This window comes from Camelina sativa, chromosome 1 (genome assembly GCF_000633955.1).
Source record: "Camelina sativa cultivar DH55 chromosome 1, Cs, whole genome shotgun sequence".
Lineage (NCBI taxonomy): Eukaryota > Viridiplantae > Streptophyta > Magnoliopsida > Brassicales > Brassicaceae > Camelina > Camelina sativa.
Genome location: NC_025685.1, coordinates 16,975,022 through 16,990,859, shown reverse-complemented (window position 1 = coordinate 16,990,859; position 15,838 = coordinate 16,975,022). Strand labels below are relative to the sequence as shown.

Here is a 15,838-nt window from a genome sequence, read left to right as displayed (position 1 = left end):
TTCACATTCGGACCCTTCTCCTGGCCAGAAAAGCTTCATCCCATTAAGGTTTCACCGGAAAGACTTAGACTCTACTTTATTGGAACCTAACCGGATTTAAATTCTTCTCGTTTTGGGCATTAGGATAGGGAACGTGTCACATATTCAGGACTTCTTATTCATTTTGCCAATCTTGCTGATCCTGAATAGCTAGCTCATTTTAAGTTAGTACCCACCCCGAGCCTAACCTCCTTTCAAACCACTTGCACTTGTATTTTTGTTTTCTCATTCTGTGCAGCTATGTGCAAAACGGTCGGGGAGAGCAGGACTGACACAATCTCTAACTCGCTCTTGCTGGAGAACCAAAGAGGAAAGAGCCGGACGGACAGAGCACGTGCTCCAACCCAGCGAGCACCTGCTCCGAAATTATATACATCCGAGTCCGCGAGTTGTTTTGAGCAGAGAGAGAGCCTAGGATACGGTCCACATGCTCCAGGGGCAATATCAGAAGAAGATCCCCCATCATCCTTCATATGTCTAAAAAAAAAAAAAAAGCGTTTAAGGATGATGGAAAGGGACCAGAGCTAGTGTTACACACCCCCGAGCATGCGTTGTACCCTGAGGAGAAAAGAGAGGCTGAGTTTGAGAAGATAAGAAGAGGAGAGTGATTAGAGGTTGTGGACATCAATGAGTCCACTCTCCCTTACCATTTTGTGCGATATCCTGCATCTCTTTCGAAGTAATGGTAACCCCTAAACACTCTATAGCTCCACCATTAAAACAGCCTTTTATCTACCAAGCCTCGATTTCACTAGCTTAATGCCCTTAATGAGAAGCTCACGCCAATTTTAATTGAATGTAAAGAGTCTTTGTCTGGAAAGTGATCTTTTTCTGGGTTTGATTGCCAATTATGGTTCTGGTTTTGGAGATGTTTGCTGGAGAAGTTTTTGGTGAGAATCGGTATAGCTTGTTCTAACACATGTGGTCTGCAGGTCATGGTCTACTAACGGTTTCTGAGATTTTTGCGAGTTCCCACCTTGGCTCTCTTGGCGCTTGGTTTGAGTTTGTTTGAGGACAAACAAAGATCTAAGTCCGGGGGAGTTGATATGTTACGGTTTTGACTCACTTTGACCCCGTTTATTTGATAGTTTTGTAGTTGTTTGAGTCCTTTTCAGGTTATAATAAGAGGCTAGGAAGCTAAAAGCAAGGATTGGAACAGCAGGAGCAATCGGAGCAGAAAGGAGTTGAATTGGAGCAGAAAAGCTGATTTTAGACCCAGGAGCACATGCTCCCGATTTCCGAGCACATGCTCCCAACTCTACGGTTTCATGACGACACGTGGCAAGCATCTAGGCGCCGATTCCCTGCCTAATTCCCCTTATTTTAGGCGATCCTTTGTGAGAGAAAGAGGGCTGAGATCGCTTTTTAATAGGGAGATTTGAATTTGGAATCTTTCCTTATTTTTCTCTACTTGTATGCTATTTAACCTAGGGTTTTTAGGAGAGATAATATACCTTTTCTTTTGGTTTTTTGAGCGACGCTTTTGTGAGAGGGAGAAGAGCGGCTACCTTGTGAAGCATTCTCTGAACCCTTTTTATTTTTATGTCATTGAATTTCTCATCTTTTGCTATGATTCATTTCTCTATGTCTGAGTAGTTTTCTTTGCTAGATTAGGGGTTTCAAAAGGGGTTTCATGGGTTAGCAACAGAACACAAATAGGGCTTTATATAATCGATTGTCTTCACTATTGTTAGACTTAATGCTTAGGTTGATTTGATCACCCAATCTATGATTCTAGGTTTATCTATTCATCAAAAGTGTAATAGGTTGCTAGAAAAGACATTAGTGGGCAAATTATCCTAGACCTGCGAAAGTTGATGTGTAGGTGATTTGTGAACTTATCATTCCTGTTCTTTAATGCTTGTCTGCGATTCTGGGCTCAAACGACAGTTTAGGGTTTATGGACCGCCGAGCATGTGCTCCGGATGTCTGAGCATGTGCTCCGCGTTTCCGCACAGAATCGATCAGATAGAGTTATTGATACCACGACAGTGGATCAGTTTATATTTATGTTTGAGTTCTAGACTGGTACTTAATCTATGCCCTGAATAGTTGTTTAGTTGTTATCTCTGAAATTCCCGAAAATTACCCCTGATCTAGTGTTTTGCTTATTGCCTTTTTATACCGTTTTAATCGTGTTACTGTTACCAAACAAACCCAACTTTGAATTGTCTTAGCTTGAAATTGAACCAATAGAACCATAGAGTAAAACTTAGTCTTCGTGGGATTCGACCCCTAAGTACTACTTCTTTGCTGTGCACTTGCAGTAGGAAAATAGGGTTTAAAACTCTGTGTATTAGAGTCCCGGGAAGGGGAATTGCAGCAGGTTTGAGCCGGGAAAGGCATGTTTGCCAGATACATAAGTTCATGAGAAGCCTTCATGGCAGGATAATCTAACCATTGCGACGATGTTGGATTACGTTCATTGGGGATGGACAAGGTTTCTAGATTCAAGGTTTTGGTATGCTTGTTGAGGGAAACCAGGCAAGTGATTTGAGTTGGCGACTTGCAAAGCATTTGATGCGGTGAATCAGAATGTGTGAACGTATGGTACTTGTTTGTTTTATTACGTTCGTATTGATGATTTGCTGTGGAGAATTGCTAAGCGAAAAGCTAACTTTATAAGAAGCTATCTTGTGGAAATTTCCCTAAGAGACAAGTTACTAGAGGTTCTTGGATGGACAAGAGGTGTTGATCTTCGGGTGGTGGTGAGTTGATGTTAGCATACTTGATTATCACTTCACCGTGGGGAGCGTCGGTGTTGTTCGTCAAGTAGAAGGACGAGGTATGGGTTTATGAGTTCGTGGAGATGCTGTTTGGGTTAACAAATGCGCCAACAGCTTTTATGAGGTTGATGAACAGCATGTTTCAGGAGTTTCTGGACGTGTCTGTCATCATCTTCATCGACGACATCCTGGTCTATTCTAAGAGTCATGAAGAGCATGCAGTGCATTTGAGATCAGTTCTGGAGAAGCTGCGTGAGCAGAATTTGTTTGCGAAGTTGAGCAAGTGTAGTTTCTGGCAGCGTGAGATGGTTTTTATGGGTCACATTGTGTCTGCAGATGGGGTTTCTGTAGACCCGGAGGAGATTCAGGCTATCAGAGATTGGCCTTGACCGCAGAATGCCACAGATATCAGGAGTTTTCTTGTGTTGGCAGGTTACTACAGGAGGTTTGTGCAGGGGTTTGCGAGCAGAGCACGTCCTATGACTAAGTTGACGGGGAAGGATGTTCCTTTTGTCTGGTCACAGGAGTGTGAGTAGGGATTTGCAAGCCTGAAGGAGATGTTGACTACTGCTCCGGTGTTGGCTTTGCCTAAGCAGGGAGAACCCTATGTGGTTTATACGGATGCATCCAGAGTTGGTTTGGGATGTGTGTTGATGCAGCATGGAAAGGTGATTTCCTATGATTCGCGGCAGTTGCGGAAGCATGAGGAAAACTATCCTACTCATGACTTGGAGATGGGTGCTGTAGTTTTTGCCCTGAAGATTTGGAGATCTTATCTTTATGGTGCAAAAGTACAGGTGTTTACAGATCATAAGAGCCTGAAGTATATATTCACTCAGCCCGAGCTAAACTTGAGGCAGAGGCGGTGGATGGAGCTGGTGGCGGATTATGATCTTGAGATAGCCTATCATACCGGTAAGGCTAACTCGGTTGCAGATGCTTTGAGTCGGAAGCGGGCGGCTTCGGCTCAGGAGCAGGATATGGATTCTCTGGTAGGAAAGATCAGTGCGTTGAGCTTGTGTGCGGTTTTTCAGGAGCCGTTGGGTTTGGTTTCAGCTGATAGAGCAGATCTGTTGAGCAGAGTGCGGTTGGCTCAGGAGTCGGATTTGGGGATGGTGAATGCCTCAAAGGATCTTGACTTAAAGTATCAGATTTCAGCTAATGGTACTATTCTGGTGCATGGGCGGATCTGTGTGCCCAAGGATGAGGAGTTGAGGCAGGAGATTTTGAGAGAAGCTCATGCTAGCATGTTCTCTATTCATCCATGAGCGACTAAGATGTACCGAGATCTCAAGAGGTACTATCACTGGGTCGGGATGAAGAATGATGTGGCTAGTTGGGTTGCGAGGTGCGATGTGTGTCAGCTAGTGAAGGCTGAGCATCAGGTACCAGGTGGTTTGCTGAAGAGTCTTCCCATTCCTGAGTGGAAGTGGGATATGATTACTATGGACTTCATGGTTGGTTTGCCATTGTCCAGGATGTTTGATGCTATTTGGGTCATTGTGGACCGGTTGACTAAGTCGGCACATTTTCTGGCCATTAAGAAAACTGATGGAGCAGCAGTCTTGGCTAAAAAGTATGTGAAGGAGATATTCAGGTTGCATGGGGTGCCAGCGAGTATTGTGTCTGATAGGGATTCCAAGTTCACTTCTGTGTTCTGGAGGGCATTTCAGGCAGAGATGGGCACTAAAGTGCATATGAGTACAGCTTATCATCCCCAGACAGATGGACAGTCAGAGAGGACGATCCAGACGTTGGAGGATTTGCTGAGGATGTGTGTGTTGGATTGGGGTGGCCATTGGGCAGATCACTTGAGCTTGGTAGAGTTTGCTTATAACAACAGTTACCAGGCGAGTATTGGCATGGCTCCTTATGAGGCTTTGTATGGGAGGCTGTGTCGTACACCATTATGCTGGACTCAGGTGGGGGAGAGGAGCATGTACGGGGCAGATTTTGTTCAGGAGGCCTCGGAGAAGATTCGGGTTCTCAAGCTGAACATGAAGGAAGCTCAGGATCGGCAGAGGAGTTATGCTGATATGAGGAGGAGAGATCTTGAGTTTCAGGTTGGAGATAGAGTGTACCTCAAGATGGCCATGTTGCAGGGTCCAAACAGGTCATTGACTGAGACTAAGTTGAGTCTGAGGTATATGGGTCTGTTCCGAGTGATTGAGCGAGTTGGACCAGTGGCATATAGACTGGAGTAACTTGAGGTTATGCGAGCATTCCATAAGGTTTTCCATGTGTCTATGTTGCGGAAGTGTCTCTGTGAGGATGATCAGTTGTTGGCTAAGATTCTTGAGGATCTTCAGCCTAACATGATTTTGGAGGCGAGACCAGTGAGGGTTCTCGAGAGGAGGATCAAGGAACTTTGGAAGAAGAAGATTCCTTTGATGAGAGTCCTTTGGGACTGTGATGGTGTTGAGGAGCAGACTTGGGAGCCAGAGGCGAGGATGAAGGCAAGGTTTAAGAAGTGGTATGAGAAGCAAGCTACGACTTGAGCTTGCCTAGCTTGGTCCCATCTGTAATCTGTGGCTGGAGCGGGAATGGATTATTCCAGCCCATCTCTCTTGTTACTCGGTCGCTTAGGGTGGTTGGTTGGTTTAGCCATTGTGTGGCCTTCGTGGTGGGCTGTTTAGCCATTGTGTGGCCTTCGTGGCGGGCTGTTTAGCCAGAGTGCCTGTTGAGGCGGTCCTTCGGGACAGATGGTCTTCGTGACGGTCCTTCGGGACGAGTGGCCTTGGTGGCGGTCCTGTTAAGGACATTTGTTTGGCCTTTATGGCGGTCCTGTTTAGGACATTTGTTTGGCCTTTGTGGCGGTCCTGTTTAGGACATTTGTTTGGCCTTTGTGGCGGTCCTATTTGGACATTTGTTTGGCCTTTGTGGCGGTCCTGTTTAGGACATTTATTTGGCCTTCGTGGCGGCCCGTGGGGCAGTGAGATGATCCTTGTGTGGTCATGGGGTATTCTAGTGAGGGGAGATATGGTTGGTAGGGCATTGTGTTTTCTTACGCGAGCCATGGGAAGGGAACCTGGTTAGGAATAGGACTCAGACGTGTTTAGAATTGTTTGCTCGCGACTCTTGGGGGACTTCGGTTCTCCTAGTACCGCCATATTCCAAGACTTTGTTGCTTGGGAGTGTGGTTGGTATATCGACTTCGGATGACGATTCGAAGGCGCGTTGTAGGGTGACGACCCGAGAGACGAATATTGGATTTCTCCTTATACATTATGGCATGCGGGTTTAGGCCCGATGAGGAGCCAACATTATGGCATGCAGACTTAGGTCTGATGAAGAGCCAATAAAAACTCAAGGTTTAGGCCTATGAGACAAGGAAAGTCCAAAAGTTGAGAGCAAATAACGCCTAGAGCGTGAGTCTATCACCTAGAGGTGACCTTTCGTATATTAGTCGGAGGAGTGCGGGCCGTGGAGTCGGTAGCACATGAGTCCTTGGTTGAGTGTTGTTCGAGATTCGAGGACAAATCTATTTTGGTGGGGGAGAATTGTAACGCCCGCGAACCAAAACTCTGCGTTTTGGGGTTGGGTGTCGATCGACACTCATGTGGTGTCGGTCGACACCACTTATTTCTGGTTCGACCAGATTGATTTAATTTTCGATTTGGACTGGTTTGGTTTAGGAAAAGCAATTGAACCGAGATATTTAAGTGGGAAAATGACCTAGGTCGTGTTTTATTTTTGTCTTGGTCGCCGTTTGTTGTTTTTGAGAGAGAAAGAGGATAAAACAGTTTCTAAGAGTTCTTGTGAGAGTTTGTGAGATTTGAAGTCATTTTTGGAGAGATCTTGCTGTGAGAGTGAAAATCCAAGGCTAGGAACATGGTGGGAAGGGTTCTGTGGTGGTATCTTCGTCCTTTGGGCTTAGATCTCTTTGTTGGCTAAGGTGAGTTCATGACCATGGCTTATCTAAGCTAAGATCTCTGTTTTTGTGATATTGTGTGTTGTTTGGTTGTTTGTTTTTGGTTGTTTGTGAGTTTTTCGTAGCTCCTGAGGCTTGGATTCGTTCCTGGGATTGTGTGAAACAAAGAAGAGAAGTTTGGAGGCGAGATTCGGAGGTTCTGTTCGAAGGAAATCACTGCTCGACAGTGGTGTCGGTCGACACTAACGCGAGGACGGCTCGGGAACTTAGCGAGTGTCGGTCGACACCGTTAGGGTTTCGGGGGTGTCGAGCAGGTGTCGGTCGACACCCAAGTGGTGTTGGTCGACACCAGATGTCCAGTGTCGGTCCACACCTTCTGGTATCGGTCGACACTCTTCCGACAGTAACCGGATCGTGTCGGGTCACTTGTTCATGTTCCTGATTTGTTTTATTGTTGTTGTTTGTGGCATGAGAGATCTTATTGCTTGTGTGTATAGCCCAGTAGATGGGAGGATTGCCTCACTGAGTATTTATCAAATACTCATGCATCTCAATTTGTGTTTGTGGTGCAGGTAAAGGCAAAGTGTGATCGTGGAATCAAGGCAATGAAGAGGAAGATGTTCTAGGGACTCGATTGGATGTTGTCTGGCATTGCTAGGTTGCTAGAGTTGGGTCATTAGAAACATTGCTAGGATTGCCGGTTTGGTGTTTCTTATTGTTTGACATTGAAATGGTTAGAATTGGATATTGGTTATTCTATTATGGATTATTATTGGTTATTTATTTGGTATTGTTATTCCGCTGTTATTTGTGATTGTGGTTAGGTGGCTAGTGGGTATGGGACCACTAGTCGTGTAGTTAGTAATTATTATTATTATTTATTTAAAAAAAACGGGTCAGGTCGTTTCAAAATGCTTGGCCTTCTTTTAAATTGCAGTCCCATCTTTTGAGAGCTAGTTTGGAAAAAAATTTGGATTCAGAATTGGTTTTGGAAAGCAGGACCTCAAATCTTGGAGCTCACCTAATCGCTAGGAGTTTAACAAGGCAGGATCGTCGCCAATCGTATGTAGCAACTGGTTTCTCATGTTGGTTACATCAGCTTTTTGTGGAGGATATGGCTAGAATATAAGGTTGTATTAGCTGGTTTTTGTTGGGTTGATTGTCTTTGATCTTTCGGTTATTGTAATGGGTTTTTTTCTTTCAATATATATAAAATCTTTAAGTGAAAAAAAAGACATATTACAATACTTTTAATTTTTTTAAAAGATTATTTTTATGTTCAAATTTTTCTATTTTACATTTAAGATATAGTTTTGAGAGTGTATGGTTTCATATTTAGAATTTAGGGTAATGGTCCTTTGAAACTCTAGAGATGATGTGCTAAATTTTAAAATAATACTTATTTTGGTGTTATTCAAGAATGTCTATATCTTGTAGACTTGTAGTAATAAAAATAAATAAAATAGAATATCATAAATAAAATATATATTCTATTTTTTTAAGAAATTATAAATTATTTATTATAATATTTCGTGTCATTTAAATCTATCTTGTCTTAGGGCATCTCCAACAATGCCTTCATTTTAAAGAGAGTTCATCTTCAAAATAAAGGTTTGAAGGTGATTTACTCCAATGGTACACCCTCAAATTTATTTCTAAAAAATTTTCTATTTACATTATAGTCCACAATCTTACTAATAATTTTTTATAATCACAAAACTTTCATAGATAATTATAAAATACACAATGAAAAAATATATCAAACAATATTAATAAAATACAATACCTTCTATGATAAAACAACATATAATATATATATATATATATATATATCAAAAATATAAAATAAAACTACATGTAAAATATAAAGTTATTCAATATAATTATTTCCATAGATATATTCAAATAATAAATTTATATAGATATATTTCAAATAATAGAATGTATATAGATCTAAATAAAACAATTGAATTTATATAGATAGATTTCAAACAATTAAACTTATTTAGACATATTTGTAAGATAGAAAAATTATAAAGACTAAAATGAAATATATATAAAATTTTAAGGGGTTGAATAATAGTGCACCCTCAAATTTGAAGGTTCACTATTCCAACCCTTAAAAATTAAAGATTTAAGGGTCTCTTGGAACTAAAAAATCCTCAAATTTTGAGGGTTTAAGGGTCTGTTGGAGTTGCTCTTATATGAATCAAGAGCTTTTTATTTATTTTGATTTTATAATGAATATAAAGTTTATATTTAATGGACTATATAGGTTACTTTGTCTTTGAATTTTAAGTTTATCAATATTAAGTAACACAAAAATATTTTTTTCATTTGCTTCTTGGTTAGTTTTTATTTTTTATTTTTTTTAGAATTCTTTTTTTCTCTCCATTTCATCTTATTCCTATCCCAAATTTTAAATGAAACTTTTTTTTATCTCCGAATTCTCACTCTTTTTGTTTCTGTTCTCGCAAGTCCTTCCCAAATTCCTATTTGTCATCTACTTTAGTCTTTTACGGACTCTTTTTTACTTTATGTGTGATGTGGTAAGGATGGTAATGAATTTAGAGCTAAATCATATACTCGTACAAATGGGAATTTGGGAAGTATTATAATTATATAAATTACTAATTTTGAAAATTAAAATTGATGTAATAATATATATATATATAATATATCAATATAAGTCAAATTATTTTAACTTATATTTTTAAATTCTTAACAATTAAAATAAAATTTTATACATTAATTAATATCACTATATACAATAATTTTTAAAAATTATATATAATTATAAAATAGGAAATATTATGGCCCCATTATTGTTAAATCATAGAGATTTTACTGTACAATGTATAAAGTAAATAATAAAAAGAAAAATTAAGGCTTGCTCGATACTCATCGCTAAGTGAGAAGTCAAAGTTTGCTTCTACGAGATTCAAGTATACAACACATGTGCATAGAGACAAAACACAGAGCCAACCAAATATGACGAAATAGAATAACAAAACACCAAAGCAAAAGATGGCGTATGCAAAGACGTACATTCCCAAAATCTTCATATCTTCTTTTACGTACACGTGTGTGTTTATATATCTCGATATGATCGAAACTGGAAGAACAACTCAGACAAAGAAAGAAAGTCCCAAGCTAGACAAGAAACCCTCTTTGTTTTGTCTGATCACATGACATATTTCAGTTCTTAAATCTTCAGAAAATTTTCCATTCTTGTTTTGCTTTCTTTTGATTTTCTATCTTCATCCCAAAACCAATAATTTTGGTTACTACAAACCAAACATGAACAGAGAGAAAATTCATATTTTGTTCTTCCCCTTCATGGCTCATGGTCACATGATTCCAGTTCTAGACATGGCCAAGCTTTTCGCAAGCAGAGGAGCCAAATCAACCCTCATCACAACTCCAATCAATGCTAAGATCTTGGAGAAACCTATTGAAGCATTCAAAGTTCAAAATCCTGACTTCGAAATCGGAATCAAGATCTTCAACTTCCCTTGTGTAGAGCTAGAATTGCCTGAAGGATGCGAGAACGGTGACTTCATCAACTCATACCAAAAATCTGACTCAGGTGACTTGTTCGTGAAGTTTATTCTCTCTACTAAGTATATGAAACATCAGTTGGAGAATTTCATTGAAACAACCAAATCAAGTGCTCTTGTGGCCGATATGTTCTTCCCTTGGGCGACAGAATCTGCTGAGAAGTTCGGTGTGCCAAGACTTGTGTTCCACGGCACGTCAGTCTTTGCCTTGTGTTGTTCGTATAACATGAGGATTCATAAGCCTCACAAGAAAGTCGCTACGAGTTCTACTCCTTTTGTAATCCCAGGTCTTCCAGGGGAGGAGATAGTAATGACAACAGACCAAGCCAATGTTGTTTTTGACGAAGAAACTCTATTTGGAAAGTTTTGGAAAGAGGTCAGGGAATCAGAGATCAGTAGTTTTGGTGTTTTGGTGAATAGCTTCTACGAGCTGGAATCTGCTTATGCTGATTTTTACAGTAGTTCTGTGGCGAAAAGAGTTTGGCATATTGGTCCGCTTTCACTATCTAACAAAGAGTTTGCCGAGAAAGCCGGAAGAGGGAAAAAGGCAACCATTGATGAGGAAGAATGCCTCAAATGGCTCGACTCTAAGACACCTGGTTCAGTAGTTTACATGTCCTTTGGCAGCCGAACTAGCTTCACCAACGAACAGCTGTTAGAGATCGCTTCCGGTCTTGAAGGCTCTGGACAAAACTTCATCTGGGTGGTTAGGAAAAATGAAAACCAAGGTCATTTTTTCATCCTCAAACATTGGTCTATATCACTATATATTTCCTTCATCAATGTTAACATGTGTTTATATTTTCCTATTGCCAAATATGCTATGATAACAATATACCATAGCAACGAGTACATTGGTTTGTGTACTTTTATATTATTTTTATAGTTCTCCTAACAGTTGGTGTTTGTGTGGTTTGGATAGGTGAAAATGATGAGTGGTTGCCTAAAGGGTTTGAGGAGAGGACTAGAGGAAAAGGGCTGATAATACGCGGATGGGCCCCGCAAGTGCTGATACTTGACCACATAGCAGTAGGAGGATTTGTGACGCATTGTGGATGGAACTCGGCTATGGAGGGCATTGCCGCAGGGCTGCCTATGGTAACTTGGCCGATGGGGGCGGAACAGTTTTACAACGAGAAGCAATTGACAAAAGTTTTGAGGATAGGAGTGAACGTGGGAGCTACCGAGTTGGTGAGAAAAGGAAAGCGAATTAGTAGAAAGGAAGTGGAGAAAGCAGTGAGGGAAGTGATAGTTGGAGAAGAGGTAGAAGAAAGGCGGATACGGGCTAAGAAGCTAGGCGAGATGGTTAAAGCAGCTGTGGAGAAAGGAGGTTCTTCTTATAATAATGTTAGCAAGTTTATGGAAGAGTTGAATGGTCTAAAGTAAAAAAGACAGAACATGCTTAATGTTGTATTGATGTGAGATTGTTTTCTTGACTTTGTGTATCTTTTGAAGTTCCTGTAATACATGAGAACATTAGCTTTAGCCATTGTTTTGTTAGAGAAAGTATGTGGTGTGTTCTCATTTACTTTTCAAGAGTTTAATGTTTTTGTGACAATCAAGAGGCCATTATTTGAGAACTTTACTCCACCAATGCTTAGAAGAGTTATTAGACCATTGAAAAAAGTGACGTACAATTAGCGTCCGAATGGTAACCGCGGATTTAATAGTGCGGAGTAAAAAATTTGTTAGTGCGGTACGGTTTAACTGCGGTACGTGCGGGACAAATGTATTTGCGGGACAAGTGCGGTTATTCCAAAACAAGCGGTATAAAATAATGTTTGATTGGTGAAAAACAATTGATAGTGCGGATTTCATGTTATTTTATTATAACTAGTATAAGTATATATTTTTAATTGTCTTGTATTAACAAATATATATTTTAATTTTTAAATTTAAAATACCAAAAGTTATTTAAAATTAATTTTTAGTATACATATTTATTATTGAATCAGTTACTAGTTCAATCATAAAAAAAAGTACAAAACAGTAAAAAAAAATCATTATCAAGCTCTTTGATTTACATATCTATTCATAATATCAATCTTTAGTTCCAAATTGGTTTAACTAACAATAGTATCATAATTATATTATAACTTTTTTAAACAACATTTGAGTTATATAAGTGTCTTCCTCCATTCAAGACCTTAGAGAATAGTTTTTATGGATATGATTTAGTATTTAGAAATTATAGTTTAATTTTGAAATATAATTCCTTTTTGGAACTTTAGAGGTAATATGTTAAATTTGGAAACAAACTAATTATTCTGGTAGTATTGTGAGATTTGCCCAAAAAAAAATTGCAAACCTTAATTATCTAAATTTACTTAATCTAAAGGATTAATTACTTGCACAACTGAAAATATTTTGGTAATAAGTAATTTCTTAAAATATATATTTGATTACTTATTTTTTATTAATTACAGAAAATAAGGCCTTGAATGGTAACTATATGAAAGCAGAATTCAAGAAGTATTTTGTAAAAACTTGGTTCAGTCACCAATTACCACATTTGTATTTGATTTGCGTTATTTGAAAAAAAAAAACAAAAAAGTGGTTTGCGTTTTTTCAGGCTGGGTTTTATTAGTGGACCGCTATTGTTTTAAAAAACAGGATATTATGCAGTGTTTTTCAATTATGCACTTTGATTTAGGCAATGAACAGTAACATGTATAAGTGTTTAGGGTTTAGTAACATGTATAAGTGCGTATTTGAACATTTTTTAAAAAAATCTAATTCATGTTACCATTCGTACATTTAAAAACAAACAAAAACTACTAAAGAGAAATTGGCAACTTGATTGAAAGATAACAACAATGTTGTGGGCCTTGTGGCATAGAAAAATTAAGGCATACAAATTATTATTACCGTGACAGTTGTCTTCTACAAATTTTGTATTTAATTTAAAAATAAAGAAGAAAGGTAGCTAAGAGGGGAGCCTAGGACAGCACCATATAGACCATTGAGACAAGTGACGTCCTGCAAAATCTTACAGCTAAATTAATGAAAGAGATGATTCATTCTATAAAGCACCAAACTTTTTAATTTTATTAATTTCTTATAGAAAGAAAAAAATCATATCTTTCCAAAGTTTCTTTTTTATTATTATTACAATAACTTATTATTATGTAAGAGATTTTTGGTAAAAAATTTGTCACATGAAATCTGTACGTCTCTGAATCCTTCTCTTCTTCTCTTCCTCATCCATTGCTTATGTGCTTCTTCTTCTTCTTCGTCTTTCTCTACGTATTCTGAGAAAAGTTTTCTTTTTTTAATTTCTGTTGTAATAATCGAAACAGACTGAAACCTACAGAATCGTGCAGAGGAGAGGACACCACCACCACCATACCCACAAATTGAAACTACCAAAAGTTTTTTTTTTAAAATTTGATTTCAATTGAAACTTTTGAGGCCTATTTGATTCTCTTGGGGTATTTGCAGGTACCATTTCTCTCAATCTTATGAAAAAACTCACCTTTTTGTTTTTGTTTTGTCTCTAATTGGTGTTTGGTTGTTCAGATCGTTGTGCTTTTGGTTTGGGATTTTGATGCATTGCATTAGCTGGACGGATCGGGATTGACCCACTTAAGGTTTTCATCTCAAGATTGGAAATTTTCAACTTTGGCATTGGATTTGTAAGTAACTTGATTTTGGTTTGGTGTTGAATCAGAAAATGTGCTTCTCATGGTTCTTTTGTGAATAGGTAATTAGTATCAGAACTCCTATGGTTTTTAGTTCTCAATGCTAGCTATTGAAGAAGATTGACAATATTTATTTACTCTTTGTTGTGTCGAAAATGAGCATAGCTTGATATATAAACACTTTGTTAATCTTTTGATTGGAGTTTTATGTTGAAGAATCCATTAATGAAGTTTACAAGTTAGGCAGAAGTGGTAGTTTGCTAGTTCTCTTTAGGAGTTTCTTTATTGTTACTTTGTTAGTTGTTACTCTAATGTATATCAACTAGTTTGATGAGGTTTTGGTTCTTAGTTCCTCATTTGACATTTGTGTGAAAGTTTCTGATCTTACCTTTTTGCTGTACCATAATGCAGAAGCTATAGTTGGAGCCTGAGCGAAGCCTGAAGCTAGATAGCTGGCTGGCCTCCTATGATAGTAATGGTAAATGGGGTGCTCTTGTTTCAGTTGTGTTACTTTTTTTCTTAAGTTGTCATTTCTGGATTTCTAATGCATATTTTTTTTTCTTGTCTGCTTCCGGATTTTGTGACTCTAGGTCTCGTCAGTACCCTTGTAACTTTAGATCTATTTACTGGAAAGTCTTTGTGTTCTAGTCAAAGGTATGAATCCAATGCAAGGGCCACGGAGTAATGGTGGTTCATCTACTGAAGTGAACCAGGCAGATGGTGAATCGATTTACTGCACAGAGACCAATTTGAATAACATTCTGAATCCAGCAGACACTGGATTTCCAAACAACAGTAATCCTTCAGGACGACCAACTTATGCAAGTTCGATTTCTCATGCTGCTCAAGAACATAATTGGTGGAGGTTGGGGGAATCCAGTTCCATATCTGGACCCTCTAATCAGGTCAATTCCATTGGAATGAAGTCAAATCACCAGCTGCCTCAAGATGTTTCTCATCGCTTTATTGGCTATGGATCTGAGGGAAGGCAATTAGGTTTGAATAGTATGATGGTACATGGAGAGGTTCATGCTGGCAGTCACATCAGAAATGGGCCTTCTTTCTTGCGCGGTTCAAGCTCTAATCCTATGACACAGCATGTAGATATGAGTATGGACATGGATAGCGATAATTGTATTGCGCAGTCTTCTGGGGTAGTTAACCGTCATAATAGCTATGGAAGTTCATTAGGAAGCTCAATCCAGGCTGCTGGTGAGAGTAGCAGTGGTCCTGCTTCTTCATTTGGTGGTTGGGGTTCATCCTGCAAAAGAAAAGCTCTTGAAGGATCCCCTAGTCATTCTTTTTCTGGTGAAACTCCTAACCGCATTGTTCAGAGTGAAAATAGCGCTTCGCATAGAGGTCTTGCTCAGTATGGTGCTTCAAGTAGCTTAAGTTTGGCTACACCCTCACAAAGTTCTCCAAGTGTTACTAATCATTTTGGCCGGACAGAACAAATGTTTGGATCTGGTGGTGGAAGAGCTGTTGCAGCCAGTGCTTTTCATTCTACAAGAAACACTGACACCTTATCTAGAGCTGGTAGACGATCAAATCCCAGGCAGCCTCAGGAGTCCATAGCATTCAGCATATCACATGCTGGAACTTCTGTGCCTCCCACTGGTTCTTTGCAACAGAATTTACCATTAAACGCTCCTTTTGTAGATCCTATAGATGTGAGATCAACACCAATTACTAGTGGAAGCACTGGTGAGAATCAGACAAATATAGTCCACCTCCCTGCTTTGACCAGAAATATACACCAATTTGCTTGGGATGCTTCTTTCAGTTCCAGAGCTAGCAGTTCCTCGGGTATTGGGATGCCTGCAGAACGAGTAGAACCACAGTGGGAAACATCGAGAAGCAACCCTGAGCAGCCCTTGTTTGCACCTGCAACTGACATGAGAAATCCAGAGCATGATCTTTGGAGTTTCACACGTGGATACCCTGGTTCATCTATAGATCCTCCATTTGTTCCTCGAGCAGGACCGAGTTCAGATATTCATG

At 39.2% G+C, this 15,838-nt stretch overlaps 2 protein-coding genes across 4 annotated transcripts in view; both read left to right on the top strand.

Moving 5' to 3' along the window:
- Positions 9,747-11,754, top strand: LOC104792866 (UDP-glycosyltransferase 73B4-like). Its single transcript, XM_010519127.2, has 2 exons — positions 9,747-10,924; positions 11,119-11,754. Exons 1-2 carry the CDS (start codon positions 9,937-9,939, stop codon positions 11,580-11,582), a joined length of 1,452 nt encoding a protein of 483 aa, XP_010517429.1. The 5' UTR covers positions 9,747-9,936; the 3' UTR covers positions 11,583-11,754.
- The window catches only part of LOC104792850 (E3 ubiquitin-protein ligase MBR1), a 12,283-nt gene continuing 9,631 nt past the window's right edge, over positions 13,187-15,838 (top strand). The window contains exons 1-5 of one of the 3 annotated variants that reach the window (XM_010519105.2): positions 13,334-13,363; positions 13,496-13,637; positions 13,716-13,831; positions 14,249-14,315; positions 14,428-15,781. In XM_010519105.2, coding sequence (XP_010517407.1) covers positions 14,494-15,781 — 1,288 coding nt within the window. In that variant the 5' untranslated portion in view covers positions 13,334-13,363; positions 13,496-13,637; positions 13,716-13,831; positions 14,249-14,315; positions 14,428-14,493. Of the gene's footprint in view, positions 13,638-13,715; positions 13,832-14,248; positions 14,316-14,427; positions 15,782-15,838 lie in introns of all 3 variants that reach the window. The other 2 variants (XM_010519114.2, XM_010519096.2) reach the window with 2 other exon arrangements.